This window comes from Rhea americana, unplaced genomic scaffold (genome assembly GCF_003343005.1).
Source record: "Rhea americana isolate MKP2758 unplaced genomic scaffold, rheAme1 scaffold_12, whole genome shotgun sequence".
Taxonomy (NCBI): domain Eukaryota; kingdom Metazoa; phylum Chordata; class Aves; order Rheiformes; family Rheidae; genus Rhea; species Rhea americana.
This window is the reverse complement of record NW_028185261.1, coordinates 8,569,568-8,590,204: the sequence shown is the minus strand read 5'-3', so window position 1 is coordinate 8,590,204 and position 20,637 is coordinate 8,569,568. Positions and strand designations below refer to the sequence as shown.

At 38.1% G+C, this 20,637-nt stretch overlaps 1 protein-coding gene across 5 annotated transcripts; it reads right to left on the bottom strand.

Moving 5' to 3' along the window:
- Nucleotides 1–786: 786 nt before the first annotated feature.
- FASTKD1 (FAST kinase domains 1) lies at nt 787–20,631 on the bottom strand. 5 transcript variants are annotated; one of them, XM_085323307.1, is made up of 17 exons: nt 20,431–20,631; nt 19,931–19,999; nt 16,873–16,968; nt 15,515–15,977; nt 14,872–14,940; nt 13,767–13,892; nt 12,302–12,700; nt 11,396–11,506; nt 10,029–10,160; nt 8,600–9,086; nt 6,939–7,053; nt 6,110–6,238; nt 5,221–5,352; nt 4,995–5,108; nt 4,569–4,710; nt 3,961–4,075; nt 787–2,926 (listed from the first exon to the last, which is right to left on the bottom strand). In XM_085323307.1, exons 4-17 carry the CDS (start codon nt 15,847–15,849, stop codon nt 2,837–2,839), a joined length of 2,496 nt encoding a protein of 831 aa, XP_085179433.1. In that variant the 5' UTR covers nt 15,850–15,977; nt 16,873–16,968; nt 19,931–19,999; nt 20,431–20,631; the 3' UTR covers nt 787–2,836. The 5 variants fall into 5 exon arrangements, with proteins under 5 accessions (XP_085179433.1, XP_085179443.1, XP_085179451.1 ...); XM_085323317.1 differs by having other exon boundaries at nt 16,873–16,965; XM_085323325.1 differs by having other exon boundaries at nt 20,469–20,631.
- Nucleotides 20,632–20,637: the final 6 nt, after the last annotated feature.

Genomic DNA, 20,637 nt, shown 5'->3' with positions numbered 1-20,637 from the left:
GCTTCTAGTAAAAAGTAAAAAAGCATTAAAAAAAGGAAAACCCTTATTTCTAAAGCAAATATTTAAGGGAAGTTTTCTCAGAGATCTGAGGCCATTAGCAAAGCATTAATGGAAAGCCTTAGAATAAATGATCCTCAGATCCTATGGCAGAGAAGATTTTCCACCTAATAAAGAACTGATGCATTTTGATGTTAAAGCTTTTAACTAGTAACAATTAAACWTTGTTTTTAAAGCTATATAAATATCACTTGATGGTGTCATTTTCAGTGATCTGCAGCTTGTTGTCACTATCATAGCGCCAGGATACAGATTTCTAAGTAGAGCCTTTGCCCAAAATGTAACAGAGCATTCAATTTTTTTGAAGTACAGCACACCTACCATTTTTATACAGTACTTCTTTAAAGGATTTCTCCATTGAATAAAGAGGCAAATATCATAAGTCTAAGGCAATATAATTACAACTGACACATAAGGAAAACTGGAAAAGAAACCACTGCTGGCTGAATAGCAATTCCAGCTATTGAATGACCACCTTTGCCTTCCCAGGAGCGAGAGGTAAGCCTAAGCCAAAGGCACAGCCATTACAGCTCATTTCAGTATGTTACTCTATGTGGATACTTACTCTCTTGAGCTTCTTTACTGTTTTCCCCCTTAATACATACATACACCACCTTCTCATCTGCTCTTAGCATCTTTTCGTTGTCTCCAGTTAAATTACTCACATAGATCACTAGTGATCTGCACTAACACTTGCTGATTTAATTTAGAAAGAAAATGACTGCAAAGTAACAAAAGCAGCACATTTTATTGAAACAYTCTTATTTTACGTTTGGCTTTTTCGAGATAGATGCACTTTCTGAATCAGCTCGTAGCAAGTTTTTGAAGTTGTGAATATTCTCAACTTTATCCATACATAACTTAAACATCTCTGGCTTGGCACAGAGTGTTTGCTCAACACCTCAAAAGCAGCTCAAACACACAACCATCCATCACTGATCACTTCAGCTACAACCACTGCTACCTTCTTTATACTTCACAGTTGCTACTTCAAGCCCATCTGTATAGAAGCAGGATCATGCAGAAACAACTCTGACTTCTCACCCAAGTTCTGAGATCCTAATCTGTGTATGACTGTCTTCACCATTCTACCCAAAATATAATGAGTTTTCTGTGTGCAGTGCCTTCAATGCCGTCTCCTCAAAGCACTCTTCTACAACAGACGACCCTCTTGGAGCACATGTCAATTTGATCAGAAGCACCATCACCATAAGAAGATAACCATCCGCTACAACTTTTTCCTAGTCATCCAACAAATGTGAGGACTGCCTTAGCAGGAAATACCCTGCAACTTCTGTTAGTTCTGTCAAATTTTTTTTTCTGGCTTCTCATCAGTGAATCGATTCAGATTCAGTTAATAAAAATATTTTCTATTACTGGCTAGTTTAAAAAAAATCGAAACAAGTAAACCAGGTGCATGATGGTCAAGTGAGAGATGACTTCTGTGAAGTTTCAAGGCACGTGGCATTTCAAGAAATGCCTGCTGCTTCTACTGAAAGGGCAAGAAACCATTTAGGCATTGTGCGTGTGAAAGACAGCACTGCTAGCAGTCATCGTGAGGTAACAGAAACTGTAGTCATAACATGATGACTTCTGAAAATGGGCCAGTTTACCATAGTATACTCTATCAGGAACATTCTCCTGGCTGTTCCACTTCTTCCTTCTATGTTCCTTTATCTTAAGCATCCTGGTACAAACCCTGGCTCAGCATCATCTCAGGAAGCCCTGCAACTGGGAAATGGTTTCGAGACACGAGAAATAAAACTGGTATTTTTCAACACCATTAACCAAGGCAGTAGTCACCACTCTCAGAAGACTTGTCTTGATTCTTAGTTTCAAATTTCAGCCTAATTTTGTTTTTTAGTACACTGTCCTATTTATAGGTACATCAGATTTTTTTATTTCTATTGGCAACAGGCTARTCCAATGCATACTGCTGTACTAGCAAGTTTCATGAAGTATTAGTCTCTATCAATCAAGCACATATGTCTTACTTCAGATTATTTCTTCCTTGTCTTCTATAAATCCTTCAATTATATAAATCTTTCCCTAGCTGTGTTCTTTTCAAGTTACATTTAATTGGAGTACAGGATGTTTCAAGAGTCAGGGTGGCTGCCGGACGTCTGGGACTAATTTACCTCTAGGGTATGCAGAGGTGTTCCAGAAAGCTCCAGCTGTTCCTCCTTTTGCAKATGCTACATCACAGGGTAGGAAAAACAAGCACCTGGAGGCTCCTCAAACTCCCCCCTCCCCCAAATCACCCACACTGTTTCTGTTGTAGAAGATGGCAACAGAATGGCTGCAGTAACCATCCTATTCTTAGTAAGCCTGCATTTCAGTTTCTTGTTTTCACAGTACAGAGATACTCTGCTTTGTCCCTATTGCTCATTTTGTCCCATGCTGAAGGACAGATAACAGTGTATCTGCTGCCTTCTCTCCCGCAGCTACAGTATTTTCAACTTTTTGTTTGAATAGGTGTATATCTGGACCAAGTCTCCATGCTATTGATTTTGGRCATAATAATGTCATTTTATGGCAACACTGTTGCAGACTCATGCACTTAGTACAATCTCCAGCTAATAAGAGATATTAAGCATCTTTATCACATTTTTATGGCCCATTGTGACCTACCTTTTACAACCCCTAACAAATTTAGGATTGTATCTCTTGATACCTGATGCCCTATGGCAAGCCTTGGTCCAGCTGACTCACAAATAAAGAGATTTTGAAAAGTATGTATTTCAGGATTACAAGTTTAACTGATTACATGTTTTCAGCATCACTGTGTTTCATATAGATGCTTTTTCAGATACTCCAGCTTTGCTTCTTTTGATGATAGAACCATAGAATTCCATTCGAAGTATGGAATCTGCAAGACAGTCGTACAAACTTAGTGTTACTATTGTCTGATACAAGGCACATAACACCTTGCAGCTGAGAAAGGGCTCTCTGCTACCTATCATTGCCCACTTTTAAAATATTTTTATCATCTGTGTCCCTTCTAAAAGCTAGACTCTACTACTGAAAAGGTTTGTTTCTCTACCCGATTGTTTTTAGGTATGGTCAATTTGCTTCCAAAAAGCTGTAATGGTTGCGGAGATGCAAAGCAGATACCCATGCAACACAAGCTGTGACAACCCCATTATACCTTCTCCCATCTGAGGTGCTTTGAAATCCAAGTCAAGAGAAAAATCACAGTTCACTACAGCTTGTCCTGATAATCAGGGTATCGGAGTGCAAATAGTCTATCACTAGCATAACATTTACTGTCAGGGAATGTAAGAATGCATGTTTATCCTGTTGAAAAAAAAAACAGACTTAGGACTACAGAAGAATTCTAGTTAAAACTACAGTAGGTAACATAGTCACTATATAGGAGAATCTGCATTAATGTGCCTCCATTACCTGGGTGTATCTACACTGGAGGGTACTGGCTACTGTGTCTTTCCTGACAGTATTATTGCTTTAGCAGATGGACAGCGTCCATATCCATCTTGCAGCTGCCGGAAAAGGTTCTGCATCAGTAAACATAAATGCAGATGTACCATTTTTTCTAGTGTAGAAACCTTTTGGTGAATTGAACTGAAATTCCAGCTTCACTCTTTCTCCTTTACTCAGGCAATGAGGAGGTTGCTAGTGTGCTACAGTAAGGTAAGTCTAAGATAGTTTAACTTCAGTTTTGCTGTAGCTGCTTTTAGTGAAGGTAAAAGGTCTATAAAGTGCTTACACCATCTTGAAAACAGCTTGAAATTCCCCTCCACCAACACAAAAATTGTTCTCGCCCAACAGGTGCTTTTAACTACTAGAAGAAAACTATCTTTGAAAAGCTGTTGCAAGGAGAGTGTATCAATTTGCACTGTCCACACAAGTCCGTAAGGATATAGTAAACTGGTGACTCCTCACCTGTACTACACGGTACCCCAACATTTCCAGATGTCTTTTTTTCACTGCAGTTTCACCTTTCATGTGACGTGAATCCTTGCTAAAGGCTTTTGGATCAAGAAATTCCAAGGCAATTCTACAAACAACAAAATTGTGTTTTACTTTCAAGTTTTCCCTGAATATCAAAAAATGATATTCCTATCTCAGTATTGATAGTTGCAGTAAAACTGTTACTAGATACACCTCACAATTCACAGAAAAAGAAAAAATCAACAATTCATTGAAACTAGACAAGGTATTTTCCCCTCACAAGTATCTACACATGCTTGAACTTCACATGGTTTAGAAAAGCACTTCCTCCTTTTATCTGTGTTTAGTTCAAACAGCAAAACCAGCCTAACTGGMATTTTCAAGGCATTCATTTGAAAAGGTGGGAGGAAAAACAGGATTTCCATCTCATAAAACAGATTTCAAGAAGGTCTGTCTGTACTGGGGAGGCTAAACCTCATAAAGGGTTTGGGAAAGAAAAAAAAAAGAACCCAAAACAGATAGCCTACAGCTTACAACAACTACTTACAACATAAGTGTCAACAATCTGATCTAAACTCAAAAAGCTAACGTGTACTAACCTCTGAGCGCCTGGTGGCAGAGCATTTCTCTCAGCATCCCTCTTGTCATGTCTCAAGTGTATTCCCTCCAAATCATCCAAAAGTATGTTCTGAGCCATATAGGAAAGAGGTCGTTTATTTTTATCCAGAATGCATTCAAAATCTGTGAGAAAACACAACAATCCAGTATGCTCATAAAAAAAGGAAAATGAATGTGATCTGTGTAGTGTTTAATTTTAGAAAAAAAGTAATAATGATAATTAGAGATACCCAGCATTTTTCTGGGTATTTTTAAAACTTTAAAATGATGTATTTTATACAAATTTCCAAAATTTCTTATTTATGATATCTTGTGGCCTTAGAACCTGCATCCTCAGGGGCATTCTAACCTTAGTGGTAATGGTACCAGAAGTCTCTGTAACAATCCTTAGAGGGTTAACTGCTCACCTATTTCATAATAGTATGGTGTGAGAACAGATATTCTTGTGTAATGGCTTCCTCCTAAGATCTCTGCCAGCATTCCGTGAACATGCTGTCTCAGTGAACTTATCCTTCTACTGCCTACAAAGAGAAAATAAAGAGTTCATATATCAACACTTCCATAGCTGAAGTTTYGAAATAGAAATTTGTGACATTTTTTGACAGCCAGCTTTTTCTCTCCTGAATTACTTACCTTTAAACAAGACTTGCTGGCAGTAGCGTTCATGAAACCAAGGGATGTGAAACTCTGGGCATTCCAGACAGACTGCTCTGTTCAGTTTCATGAGGCACGAGCGGACCTTCTGCTTTGAGGTGTCGGATAGGACTGAGTTAAACAAAATAAGGTGTGAGCTGAAACGTGGAAACTCAATACACTGCACAAAATTGCTACCTCTGAATTCTTTACTAGATGCATAGCCACCTCTATACTGTGGTATTTATAAACTTCATGCTGCAGAATCTTAAAAATCATTTCAGAATCCCCTAGGGAAAAGAAAAAAATGCCAGTTTGCTCAATGTTAAGAACAGCAGAAAGTTAGAAGAAAGCAGCAATTTAAACTTCTATCATTTATCTGGCAACAGCACACTGACAGCAAACAACATACAGATGGAGAGGAAGGAAACTAAAATTTGAAATGAATGCTCAGTCTCGTACTTACAGAGAAAGGAGAGTGCTGGGACTCATTTGTTGCAGATAAGAATTCCCCATTATTTCTTGAGCTTTGGACTGTGACTTTTTCTAGTAATATTACTACAGTCAGGTAATTTTATTTCCAATAATAATTGAAGAGTTTTTAAATACTGAGYGAAGTAAATAGACGATAAAATTAATTTTGAATGGGCTTCTCTCATCTGGAAACAACATCTGCAGCATATGTCAGTATTTTTTAAATAAAAATTAAGTTTTTGTCCACTGTTTCCCTTTAAGCACTGAAATAATGACTAAGTTATACAGAAGAATCTTTCCTGGAGACTAAACTATTTAAAGATTAATTTTACTTCTCAAGTCACTTATATGTTCACAACTCCATTTTTATGCTAAATACTACATAATCAAATTCATAAGAAAGCTAGATACCTACCTTCAAGCTGAGCATCCAGTTTGCTYAGGAAAGATACATTAAATATCATCTTTATCAGAACTGGAGGAAAATAGCCAACCACTGCCAAAACATGACCAAGCAGCACCAAATGGTGAGTTTCAAAACAACCTTCAAAAACCAAACACAAGTACCTATTAACAAATGATGCGAACTTGAAAGGACTTGCAATGCTTCCCCCACTCCCTGCAACTCATCCAAGTTTCTCTTTTAATGTACTAAATGAACATAAAGAACTTTGGTTTATAGTGTAAAACCAAAGCCAAATGAAGGAGTACCTTTGCACAACTGCACCAACGTGCACAGTGACCCTTACCAGTTCTTGCAGGAGGAAGTGAGTTAGTCTTAAAAATACTTAAAATATTTCAGTAGCCAATAAATTTTAACACAGTTCTCTGAGGCTGTATCATCAGCCAAGACAATTTTGCATTCTTGTACATCTTACCTCAACATTTCTTTCTGATTGATCTTAAAATTTATGCTGTTTCCAAATAATGATTCCCTGAGAACACAACAAATATTTCCAATGACATCATAGCTAATTAACCAGAATTTACTCTTTCTTTATATCACAACTCAGTATACCTTGGTAGTCCTTTATCAACAGCTATTCTAGAGGACGAAATGAATYTTTAAAACCCAACAGAAACATATATTGAATCTTGTAAACCAGTAGTGGTAACATACAAATGCATTTTTTCCCTTTGCTTAAAAAAATGCCATTCTACTCCCATTTTTGTAAGTACAAATAATACCTTTCAATGATAATCATTTTTTATGGTGTCATCATATCACTGGGCAATGCACTTACTCAAGTTAGAAATAAGGCGTTGGATGCAATTCTCAAAGAACTCTTCATTGGCAGGAGGGTCATAGTTCAAAATAGAGAAAAGGTAGAGAATAAAATATATTTCTAAGGGATGGAGCTGGAAAAAGAAACATTCTAAATTAAGTCACTGCAAAATATTCTAATATTACTTTACAATAGAAAGTGTTTTATAATTCATTCAAAACTGAGAGATTTAACACTAGGTGAGCTATTTTAAAACCTTTTTCTTTTATTTCTCATCTTTTCCTAGACAAAAATATAAAAAGAATTAAATGTAGATATTGCTAATAATTAAAATTTATTTGATGTAGAAGATCCAAGTGTTACTGTATGCTTAGATTTTAACAAGGTTGAGATTTTAACAAGCTCTTAACAGGGTTTCCCATCAAAGGCTCCCAAGGAAACTACATTGTCATAGGTTAAAAGAGAAGGTCTTCTATATAAATAACAGATTAAAAAGGAGGAAAAAAAAAACATAAAGAAAATACAGTAATTTTGACTACAGAGACAGACTACAGGGGGAGATCACCACAAGAATGGGTGCTGTAAAAATATACACTGTGTGATACGACTTTGCTGTACAAAAAATAAAAAATAATTTAAGATGTCCAACTATAAAGCTGAATGCCAAGGATTACGGTTGACCTTCTAACACATCAAATAATAAAATAAGAAAGGAAAATTAAAGAGGATAAAGTAAATGCAAAATAACATACATGAAAGAAAAACAGCCTTGAGCGTACATGGACAGTGATGAACTCCAAATCAGTTACAMCGAAGAAAACTCTTGGATAGAAAGACTGTGAATTGTTCTCTGAAACGCATTAATGCTCAGAAGAAACCCCTAGCATTTAGTGTGTGTTTTCATTTATTATGAAAGCAAAAGAGAATAGAAAAAGAAATATCATCATATTATGCTCTGTTTTCACCTTAAACACATAAAGCTGTAGAGAAGGTAAAAACGTCTTTTCATATAAACTGAAACCCAATGAAATTTTCAGATCACAGATTAAGAAACAGAAGGAAACACTTTTACACAGATCATGATTACCTTGTAAAAAATCATTGCCACTGCATTGTTTTATGAAGACTTGAAGAAAAAAAGTCAATTAATAAAAAAGACAGAGCAGAGATGCATGAGCAGCTATGCTATTAAACAGGATTATCCAGAGGCAACCTTTAGTCCAGAAAATCTAGCATTCAGGATTGGAACTAGAATGACTTTTGCTCCAACATAGGAGGGCCAGTACAAGCTGTGTCCATCACAGAAAAGTAGGAGACAGCTACAGTGATTTAGACACTGTTCTGCTTCTGAAACTGTAGCCAAGACGAAATCTATACTATAAACAACAGTTTCATTCTATTAATTTAAAATTGCTATATATTATATAAAACTGCTACATGTAAAACTATTACAAGTGAACTGTAAAGGTGACTTATGTATACTATCTACAAAAATAAYGTTCCACATCTCAGCAAAATCCTCACTCTCACTTAAAATGGTGGTTTCAAGACAATAAATCCCTCTAGTTAAAAGTATTAAAGTCAATGGACTTCTGGGGTTTGAATCCCATTTCATTCATTCCTAACTTGTCCTYTCATTGAATAACTTAAATAGTAGATTGAAGAAAAAAACGTAATACCTTGTCTATATTTTGAACAGTCACAGAAGCTATTCGGTCAAGTAACAAAGCACAGCGGTGGTTTGTTTTCATAAGCAAAAAAGAAAACCCTAACACATTTGCCGATGTTATTTGGTCTATCAAGCGCTGACACGTAGCCATAGTTTCCTCAGAGAGGACTTCTTCAAACCATTCTCCGTTCACATATGTAAGTTCTTCCAGGAGGAGATCTAAGTTGTTGGCTTTCTGAAGCCTCTGAAATCCACAGTCATTCAGTTCCTGTAACAGCTTAGCGCATAGCTCTGAAGTGTTTTGCCAGTGCAACTGGTCATAATGATTCCATTTGACAAGAGCCGTAGCAATGCAATTCAAATGAGGGAGCCTGCACTGAGGCAGAACTGCAGCTGCTTTGTTTATAATGATTTCCTCCACTTGAGAGGAAGGAAGCATGGCAAGAACACGAATTATTGCAGCACTATCAGCAGGTRTGACACTAGATTTTAAAAAACTGGAAGAGATAAAGAAATAAAAACAGAACATCAGTATTGACAAAGTGCAAATGTTTAGAAAAAGCAAATAAATGACGCACATGAAAAATATATTTTAAAAGTTAAAGCTGCATCTCATCCCAAACTCGTAGGATGTAGAAAATTAATGATACATTCTGCATTCATGTGAACTTCTACTACCAGCCTTTTTTCCTTCTAATTAATTCAAAATTGAAAAGGTAATAGGACAGGCAGCATCTTAGTCAACTGGTGATGCTTCAAATGCTACYGATGAAATACAGAAGTCCCTAACAAGGGAAGATACTGAATCTTTGGGTTTCTAGGACCCAGACAATTTCAGTGACTGAGATCTGGATGCTGCCTGAAGAAGACAAAAAAATTAACATTCAGCCAAAGGACTGYACTCCTACAAAGGAGCAGTGGAAGCAGTGGTGGCAGATCTATTCTCCTATGACTCCTGAGATGGTTTCCTCTCTAAGTAGCAGCTGTACAAAGCTGAGGCCTAACTAGAAAATTCTTCTGTCAAAAGGAGAGTACTTCTGCTTTGTACTTTCAGTTGTGCTGACCACAGCATCCTTGCTGCACATTCATCATTACTTGTTCTTTCAAACATCAAAGTCATTAATACTGATCCTCCCTCTAAAGTAATGGTCAAAGTTACCTGTTCATTGTCATTATATTGCAATGGGAAATGAATCTCTTTGAAAAAGTATCACACTTATTAGCTGATACTACCAGGTCTACAACAAAGACCATAACCATGTCCTGTCTTCTGATTTATGCTTAATAGAATCAAATTGTTTTAACAGTTYGTTACTTCTTCATATTTTATGAAAAAAATATAATTTAATATCTTGGCTTGTTATTTAAAATATTAAGCACACAACCATTTAATACTTACACTAAACAGGCAATTACTTTTACCAGAAAGACACACTTACCCAAATAGCAACTTTTTTAGCTTGTCAAACAGCTCCAGATTGTGGCAACGCAGCAATACCAAGTACTGTGCTAACTTTACCAACTGTAATACATGATAGTTATCCAAATGTTTGTGCAGAGTAGAAGCCATTCTGAATACAAACAGAAAAAAAAATGACATTATTATACTAATGTGGAAGACATTACAAAGTGCAATATCTCACAGGAAGAAGATGTGTCCTGCAGCACATGGTACCTAAGTGGCTGGTGGAGGGCATGGTACCTAGARGAGGGCTGCATACACCTCTGCCCCTCCCCATCTCAGTCATTTTGATGGTATTCTGCTTAGACATAGCAGTCTCTCTCTGCTTAGTGAATTGCAGTATTAAAGCCTTCATCACAGCAAAACAGCTACTTCACTCCAATAATTTCTGATGCAGATTTTACAATTAGTTAAATTTATAATTACTTAAACTACTTAAATCATCAGAATGAGTGAAGCAAGACCTTGAATGCAATAAATTAGAACAGCACCACCAGCTTCAGCACAACTGCACTCACTTATAAGGTAACAGTGTTGGCCTAAAGCTGCAAGATAGGGCTAGATTTATATGAAGAGGTAATATTTTCTCTTAGACCTTCTTCAGCCAGTGAGGTTCAAGGAGAAAAAGCATGAATTCACTTGATCTTCTCATTAATACTACACTGCTGCTTTTTTTCCAAGGATCTGTTTGGTTCATGCAACTACATTTAATCTGGAGTAGTTGCTCACAAACTGCATTTAACTCYGCTGCATCTGTGTCAAATCTGAGGACAGTTTTCAGGCCCAAAACCTCAACTGCTTTTTCTTTCACTGTATCAAAGATACTACCTCTCTCTATAAACCACGCTCAGTTAACAACTGCACGAAATCTGACCCAAATTCTTACTTAGAGCTGCAATACCCAATTGTTTAAAATAGGGCATGATAACTCCTGAAGAAACAGTAGTCACAATATTTGTTAGATAGGACACATTCTTTGCAAGCTACTACATTCTCATTTGTCTTATCAGTTAACAACAACAAATTCAGTAAAATATTAGAGGCTGTGTTTATTCAGATAGGATCACATATTTGTAAATAAGCTAAGAACTATATTATACTATCCTGGTCAGATAGAATTGCCCTTCTGCGACGATTCTTGAATCGCCCCAAATACTTTTGGTCAGATGTGGTATTCTATAGTCTGTAATAGCTAATTATCTAGAGAGTTTATGCATTTGTCTATGAGAGACAGAACTACCTATCCCTTCAACCAATTTATTGGATATTATATAGTTTACCATAATAAATGGAAGCAGTTTACCTAGAAAATACAATTTTCTACTAGTATCAAAAAAAAATTACTTTTGGAGTAGATGAGAATTTCTGCATTTCATTTTCTGCATCGTCTTCAGTATTACCAGTACTTGATGACTGCTAAATCCTTCTGCCATGCACACTGCAGTAACCAGCAACCTAAAGAGGAAAAGAAAAGACACATTCACCAAAGAAAAAAATGTTGAAAATCTGCAGCAAACATTGTAGCAATTTTGTCTAGAAAAGGAGGAAAAGTACCAAGAGAACTACTTCAGAAAATTTGGGAAAATGGATTCCCCCAAACTAGAGACCTTGTTCCATGTACTCTTCTTCTGAACAAGGATTGGTGTGGCAGAGATAAGGAGATGAAAATGCATAAGATCCATACGTACTGCTCTGATGCTAGAAATGAGTGAGCCGAACACTTCTGCAAGTACACAAAAACCAGAAGGTAGTCTAAGACACCAAATAATTCACCATCAATGAGCAAGCTATACCTAACAGAATCAAACATGAGTTGAACTGGTTCTGGAAAAAATAAGGCTAATGACTTCTTCTGCCTCACATTCACTTTTATTAAAAAAAAGAAAAAAAAATCTAAGAAAAGCTTATGGCCATTTAAGGCAAAACCAATWCAGGCTTCCGTAACTGATTGTGCCAGTATATTCAGAGCTTTAAARGAAAGCTAATGCTTATGAAGAAAAGTCAGAAAATATGACTAATCATAACTACTACAATAAATTCAGCCTAAAACTGCGGACTGCCCCCCAAAATAGCTTTGAAAGGCCCATGAGTAACAYCATCCCAGAAGAGGATTTTCTGTGCATTACAGGGAAAAATATGCAGAGCCAGAGCTGCCACTCAGTACTATCCTCTAGTTGTTAACTGAATGCTGAAGAGTTTGCTGCAAGAACAGGTATAAACAAAAATAAATAAAAATGTTACTAAATTTACCTTTCTCTTACCTCGGGTCCTGCCATAGGCCCAAGAATAAAAAATAATTTTGTAAAAGTTTCAGGATCATTATAATCATCTATAGATTCAGACAGCAGCTGTTTAGCAACCAAGCGGAATTCCGTATTGTCAAAACCAAGCTGCTCATACAGTCCAAAAATAAGACTAATATTGTGTATATCAAGATGGCAGGCACTTTTAAGGAAAATCTTGTTGCATTTTTCTAGCAATGGATGATATGCCAGTTTAACGTTTTGAAGAAACAGTGCTATTCTTTTGGCATAGTTGAAGTGGACTTCATCTTCTGCCCCCAAAAGCTGTTCAGCCTTCTGTAGTAATCGATCTCGAAAACTCTGTGAGATAACATCAGATATGCTGATCATCAAAACTGACAAGATCCTAAAAAAAAATCAAAAGATTTCACACTTATGCATCGAATATTTTAAGTATTGGGTTTTAGATTTCTTAAATTAGCCAAAGTGGGAATATTAGTCAGGGTGTTGCTAACTTCTGTCTCAACAGGAATTTTARGTCCAGTGTAGAAAATATAGCTGAGCAAAAAAATTTGTCCTACCGAAGCCAAAATTCTACTTTCAGTGAATTTCTAAAGCAATTAGGATTTTTCTACCATTACTTACAAAGTTTTATGTGATGAAAGTGTTTGCCTGAGGCAAGTCCCTGATTTGGATTTGTGAAAAGATCTTTCATGTTCAGTGGAAACTAAAATTAAAGAAAACTCGAACAATTCTCAAGAGACAGAATGGAGAGCAGAATCACCAGAATTCTTGAAGAAAACCTGCCTTCCTATGGGGCCAATAGGGAAAAAGCTGACAAATAGTTTTGCAAAGAAATGCAGTCCCATTTAATGACTATTTCACAAGCAGGTTCCTCAGATACACAGAAAAGACTGTTGGGACTGATGATGCCGTTTAAAGCAGAAAAGGACAGCAGCCTTTGCTATAATGGAGGCAAGAAAAAAAAAGTTGGACTTTTTGCACTGGGGCCTGGTTTTAATTAATTTTAAAGTACTTTGAAGATAAATAAAAATAACATTGCTTCGACGTTGTTTACTGCTATTCACAGTAGTGAACTAAATCCATGTCRGGGCAGGGAAACTACCAATGTCATGGAATGAAGACATCTTCTGGTGAGTCATTAGCAACTAAATTCTCAGAAAAGCCCACGTAAAACTTAGAATCAGGGCAAAGCAATATCTGATGTTTTTCCCACTTTAAGTAGAACATTATATTTAAACAAGTTCTTCAATTGGTTATACAGAAGTTCTTCCCAAAATAATTGGGGAAACGCATTCACCTGAGCAAACTCATCTATGAAAACCAACACCCTCATACAAATTGCCTCTGTCACACAAACCCCAAGCTGAAGAAAAGCAACATTCAGTTCAGAAAGCAAGGTGTTTAGTGAGCACAGCCCACTAATCATGACACAYTGCTTCTACACTTACCTTATATCCTGTATAGAATCCAGTTTCATGTCCACAATATGAGCTATTTTGCCAATTAGGGGACTAAAATGCATGTGCTGCTTGTATAAACACAGTGCAAATTTAGACAGGGCTGGCAGGCTAAGTCTGTTAAGACATCAAATAAAGAAAGACAGAACGCTTACTTTTTAATTTTAGTGAATAACAAAAGTAACAATCTAATATAAGAACTATATAACAGATAAGATTATATTCAAATTACAAAACATGGAAACAAAACATCAAAGCATTGCCCATTTGGTCACACGTAGTGATACTTCAGACTTCACCAAAATAAACTGTAATCGATAAAGTCACCTAGGAATTTTATATTGCAGTATATTATATGTATATAGTAGTATATTACAGAGTTTTGCAAAAAAATAGAAATTTTTAGGTTTAGTCAGATCACTGTAAGGAAATCTATAATGAYTATCTTATCGAGTAGTAAATTTCCAAATAGCTAAAATGAATATGAGCAAGTTAATATCTGAAAGTAATTTTGTGTTCAGACTAGACTGAATTTATATACTGGTCAAGATGCCCCAGCCGTTAAGCTAGGACAGGCAATTCTGTGATGCTGATGACAAAACTGACACTAGCTCCTGCCATCAACTGGAGATTAAAGAATTAAAATTAAAATATCAAAAGCAAAAAAAAGTGCAAAGGGAAAATATAAAAAATTTACTAATATTAAGATAAGCCAGGAGTTCTAATTACCATTTAAGAGTAGAACASCAAGCACTACATACTAAGATAAAATTGTAAATGTTAGAACTTCCAGCTTACTTCAAACATATACATCTCTACAGCTAACATATTTCAAAATCTTAATGTGTCAGTCCTCTATTGTTGCACTATGCAAACATCTTCTTGAACATCTGTGCCCCAAATACCATCAATACTCAAAGCATTCATCTTAAAAAAATCCCTCCTAAAACCCTTCAAAAATACAACTGATATTTAAAATACTTACAAAATGTTTAAAACCTCTGGTAAATACTCTGAGAACTCTTGTGCAGCCTCACATAAAGCAACTACACTTGCAATTTACAGCTTTCAAAAAGGATAGAAGTACTGTACTTACTTTTCTAATCTTTTCCACCCTTCTGAAACAAGCACTTCTGCTAGAGAATCATGGTCTTCAACATTCAGCCTTCAGAACAGCCAAAGATAAAACAATTAAAAAGTTTGCTTTTAAAGTTATAAAGAAACCATGTARGAGAGGTAAATATCCTGTTATTATTTATCATAGTTTTACATTTCTATCACTCCCTCCATCCAAACATATGTACCTAAAACCAAATTTATTATAATTTGTGCGTTAATAATCTAATCTCCACTGAGAYTGCAAAACATCAGTCATTTTGTATCTGGAAAACAGAGACACAGGAAGCTAGGCAAGTTGTCTAGCAAGTTGTCTGTGCCACAGTCAGAGTACAAAGCATGGAGAGGTCAATCTACTTATGGTCTGAATTTTGACTAAAAAGTCATTCTCTTATTCCTTTCAGATATAAAATGTAATGTTGTAAGAGGACTGCTAGTTAGCAGGGTATTTAAGGCTGTAAAGTTTTCTAATCTTAGAAATGCAACATCAATAAAGAARTTAGCAGAAAAATGTATTTATCAAATATTGCACTGAATAAAAGGTTTTAAACTGTGTATTTTTGAAGTATTTTGTTGGACCGACTTTTGATACATGACGTGGAATTGAACATAATATTGCTTACCTCAGAATACTGTACAGGGTGTCCACCACAACCTCATTTTCCATATATTTTACCTTGTTTTCTGCCAAAAYGTGAAGAGTAAGAAACTGGGAGTGATTTCTTACATAGTTGTTAGTCCTTAATGGAAGCGGCCTCTTCTTTTGTAATTGCCACAGCACATTTAGCGCACTTCCCACATGTTTTTCAGAAAGCCTGGCCTTGTTCCTTCCAATGAGACTGAACACTTCATCTTCATGGGTGCAGCTATTTATCTGGCTCAGAAGCAGGTCATTGCTCAGAGTTCGAGCTTGGCAACGTCTTAGTGCAAACAAGCAAACCTGCCTCAAACAAAGCATTTTGTTATGTCTACCAGCTGTCTTTAAGGTGTCCAGAAAGATTCCTCTTTCACTTTTCACAGTAAACTATGTTGTTACGAAGTTGGGCATTTGAAAAACAGAAGCTTAAGAATTCAGTTCTATTGCACCTGTAATGAGATTGAATTAAGACAGTTAAATACAGTCATAACTATTGGCTAAAAATGAGTGTCTCCACTTATAATTCCCTGAGCTAGTGTAAGCTTGAAAAGAACTTAAAATCAAAATTTTTCTCAGAGATGTTCCTAACAATGAAAACTTRAATGCTTAGATGCACTGGGAAAACTTAGTACATTCTGTAAATTTTGAAATTTAGAAACCCTCCTTTAAAAGGCGTATGCGCCATCAAGCTAGTACTGAGAAGACAAAGGTGAGGCAGGCAGTTCATGACCACATCGAGCGAGGCGCTCTCTTTTTGCCAGCGTGGGCTCTGACAACCGCCAGGAAATACAGCTGCTGGCTGTAAAAGGAAGTGATCCAGCAAGTGATGCAGAGCTCCTGAGCTGGCATCCCTGGGCTAATGTGGCCTTCTGCATGGGTATAGCCCACAATGACATCAACTGTTCTCCATCTACGAGCTTCTTCTGGAGCTTCCTTTCCAGGCTGCTTTCCTTAGTACACGGMCTATGTCCTGTAAACTCATGTATGGCTTCCAGTCAGGAAGGCTGCCTATCTCTGTAATATTATCAGTCACAACACATCAGCTGAAATCACCCTCTGTGAAAAAGAAAAGCTTCCACTGTAGTGGAAGTCTTATCTACTGAAATCCGGTAAACACTCACTTGTTTTCTTAATACATCCCCCAGTTTCGCACACAGTGCTAACAACAACGTAGTTTACAACCGACAGAACGGGTTCCAAGCTCCAGCAAACAAAACCACTAGTGGAAAATGTCATAGTACAACAAAAAAACTCACCAAAATCCCTTATCACAGAGGTCATGAAAAAAGTTAGAACTCCTGCTTTAGAGGGTATAATCAGTAAAACCAAAAAATATCAATATACCTTTTTCCCAYCAGCAGACTTCACGGATGCTCTTCAATTGCACACGATTCCATCTGCCTAGCATCAAGACCAGGACAGCAGCGTACAGTAGGCCTACTAAGAAAGAAAAATCCTTCTCATTTGAGCTATGTAAGACATTAAACTCATTCCACAARACTAGATAGAAATGGATTGTTTTTGATGTCTGCACATTCAACTTCAAAGAATAAAAAGTTATATGACACTGYACTACATCGCTGTCACTGTTACTGAGGCAGATACAAGGCAGCTAAAATGAAGTCATTTTCATTTATGAACTGTTATAAAACGAAGGGTTTTCTTCCCTATGCAAAATGAAAGAACATGAAAATAAAAAGATACCTCTTTTCCAGTTATTATATATTAAATAACTTTTTATACAGTGACTTGTTTTCTGCTCCCATTCACAGATCACTTTTATTGCTTCTATGAGTTCTGTACAACAGTTTCTTTTCATGGAATTTATTCTGATTTACCTCCAGAAAAAGTTACATGACATTGTTTATTCCATGCAATCTTTATAAAAAGTGTTGTTGCCTTTTCTCTCTCAGTACACAACTACAGGCTTTCAGAAGTAGYTGAGACTTCTTAATATGTGATTTTATGATGTGGACTAAAATAATCTAAAGTACAGGTCAACAGYTAATGAAGCCACGGTTAACTCAAAATCTAGTAGTATTCAAGTGTCAAGTACTAAATTGACTACATTTACAAGACCACTTGACAATGTTGATGACTTCACAATTTTTCCAAGTTATTTAAAAACATTTGTTCTGTTCCCGTTCGTTGTATAGCTGCACATGAATGGAGCAAACCATAAACAGTTGTGGCAGTAAAAAGCAGAAATAGCCAACTGTTCCACCAACAGCTTTTAAGCAAAAAAAACAACACAGACTTGTAAAAATTTTTGAACTATGTAACTACCTAATTTARAGAGATAAAAGATTGCATTTTATCTCTGAAAACATGACAGTAAAGTACAGCTTCAAAACCAGCACAACTTTTTTAACTTATTGCATGACTATCTTTAGAGTTTTAGTTGCAAATGAACATTTTTCTTATCCTGTTTTAGAGAACAGCTACGGAATCATCAGGCAAATACCTTTAAAAGAATTCTGACATATTGAAAGTTGCTTTTAAGATTTCACATGCTGTAATACAAAATACTAAAGCAAAGGCTCTTTATTAGTGTATTTTTGCCCTGTTTAACATTCTTCTGTTTTTATACGTCCATCAGATGGAAGGAAAGCCACAGTATCAATCGACGTTTACTCCCCACAGCACTGGCAAGCTGGGCTACTATCGACACCGGAAGAGATACAAAACCTCACGCTCGCACACCTTCCTGTAAGGGCCGGCGCGGGGTTATAACACAGCCACTGCAGAGCCCTCCTRCCCCTCATCCTCATCGCTGGGAACTGGGATCTCTGTGGAAAATGACCTGTAGGGCATTTCCAAGTATTTCTMTCCCTGGAAGGTATTTAGAAGATACAAATCGTTTCTCAGAAACTTTTATGAGATTTTACGTTGTAATTAATTCTAAGGTCGCTTAATAAGAAAGACGTTAGGAAACTGCATTTGTTTTGCAACTTGGAGACGCACAGCTGCRGGCCTGGCAGCTCTGCGCTACGGGCAGGCGGGCACGCGCCGCCGCTGCCGGGCCGCCCCACGGTTCCCCGCGCCCAGACCGTGATTCCGGAGCCCTGCAGCAAGCAGTGGAGCCCGGGCGGCCCCGCCGTGCCCACGGCCCGGCTGCACCGAGCCCGGCCCCGCTCGCAGCGCCCCGGCCCCGGCCCCCACCTACCGGCCTGTCGCCGGGAGGAGCAGGGCGGCGCTCCCCGGGGCCCCGGGCCCCCGCCACGGGCTCCTCCCCACGCCCGGCGGCGGCGGGAGCCCACCCGGGACCGGGAGGCTGCCGCTGCCCCGGGAGGGCCTGCGAGCTGCTGCGAGGCAGGGGACGCCCTCGCCGAAAGCCACGCGGCGCGGCTGTCGCGGAAGGGCAAAGCCTGACACCCGAAACACCCCCAAAAACAAAAAAAAACCCACCCCAAAACTAAGGAAACAAGGGAATCAGTGTTGTCCGTGCAGCTCTCCACACGTCCTCGCACGCCCCGAATGCAGGCGATGCAGACCCGTGCTTCCCTCGCGCCACGGAGGGATGCTGCTCGCTCAAGCAGAGCTGCGCGGCTGAATCCCCGCAGCCACTGCGTCTCTGCGCTGCAATCTACAGCGCGGGCACCCAGAGACAGAGCACTTCCCAAGAGCTGTCGGGGCACGTGGGGAGAAAGGAAAATCCAGCAACCAGCAACTTAGATCTTGCGAAGGAAACAAAGGCAAATTATAACACCTGATGTGGTCGTATTAATTAAAATAAACACAGAAAATCACTTTTTAGCTCTGGGGGAAATAAAAGTTATCAGTTCAGAAAATACACGAAGGGACTTGCATCTTATTTTTACACTTCTTTTATGTTTTACCAAAGCTTTTTGCTTTACCAAAAAATGTTAAAAATGTGCAAGTTCTGGAACACACATCTAACATATGTTGTAATACATATTTATTGTTTACATAATAGCTCCAGATCATCCTTCTGGGCCTTTTCTCACCACCATTGTTAGAACTAAAAATGATTAAAACCAGGAATGGGGTCAGKCCAGTAGCAACTGATACAATATGATCACAATGTTGTATTCATCACGCTTATTTATTTCTCCAGCTTTGTGTAATGTAATCTGCRATTGTTATCATTCTATCTAACACCACAACCAACATTCTTACTGTGACCAACCTTTTATTGGATTGACTGGCTCTTTTGCAACTGCCTATCAAAAATTTAGCTCGGGCATTTTGTCCATTTTTGATATTCTACGAATACCTCATKTGTATACCTCAAGGTGGCACTTACCTTTTTTAAAGAACCTCAAGCCYTGTGCAAACTCACATAAGACCTCCAAGGAATGTGACTTTTCCTATTTTTAGAGGAAAACCATTCTACATTTGTTTGAAGGAGAATTTTGTAATCTGCAGCTCTTTCACTTACCATAAGACGACTAACTTTTTACTGTTGTCTTGTCAAATACACTTGGATGAAATCTGGAATTAATAATGCCTGAAACAAATAGAAACATTAGTTAAAACTRTCTTAAGTAAGTCAGATCTACAGGGAATGAAAACAAGATTTACCAATGCAGCTTGTGCCAAAACCTGTGTGATTTATTTAACACAATTCTGCTCACCAATAGCTTCTGCATTTCAGAGCTCAGAGGCCAGCCCCTTGAGACTGGCTTTTTTGCAGAGATCTGGAAGGAGAAAACTGGCTTGCCTGCTTTCTGGGAGGTTATCTGGCTGGTGAGCAGCGGGTTGCTGGACTCCCCCACCTCCCGCTATGCACGGCTCTACTCACCCCAGTGCTCACCGGTCTGAATTTAAAACTTTCAAAGCAGACTCCTAGGTAAGCCTGGCTTTTTTTTTTTTTTTTTTCCCCCACAACTTTATGTCTTATCACGAACGTTAATGTCCCTATTTCTACAATAAAATTACCTTCGCATGGTAACACGCGATTACCAGGGTGAAATTACCGCGAACGCTTTCAGACGTCTTCCCGGCCCGCTCCGGGCTCTCACGTGCCGCTGCAGCAGCCAGCCCGCGGCGCCGGGCGCCTCCCGGAGGCTGCGCTCTTCCCGCCGCCGGCCCCTTTGCCGCGCCGGCTCCGCACGGCGGCACCCGGCGACATCCACCCGCGGGCGC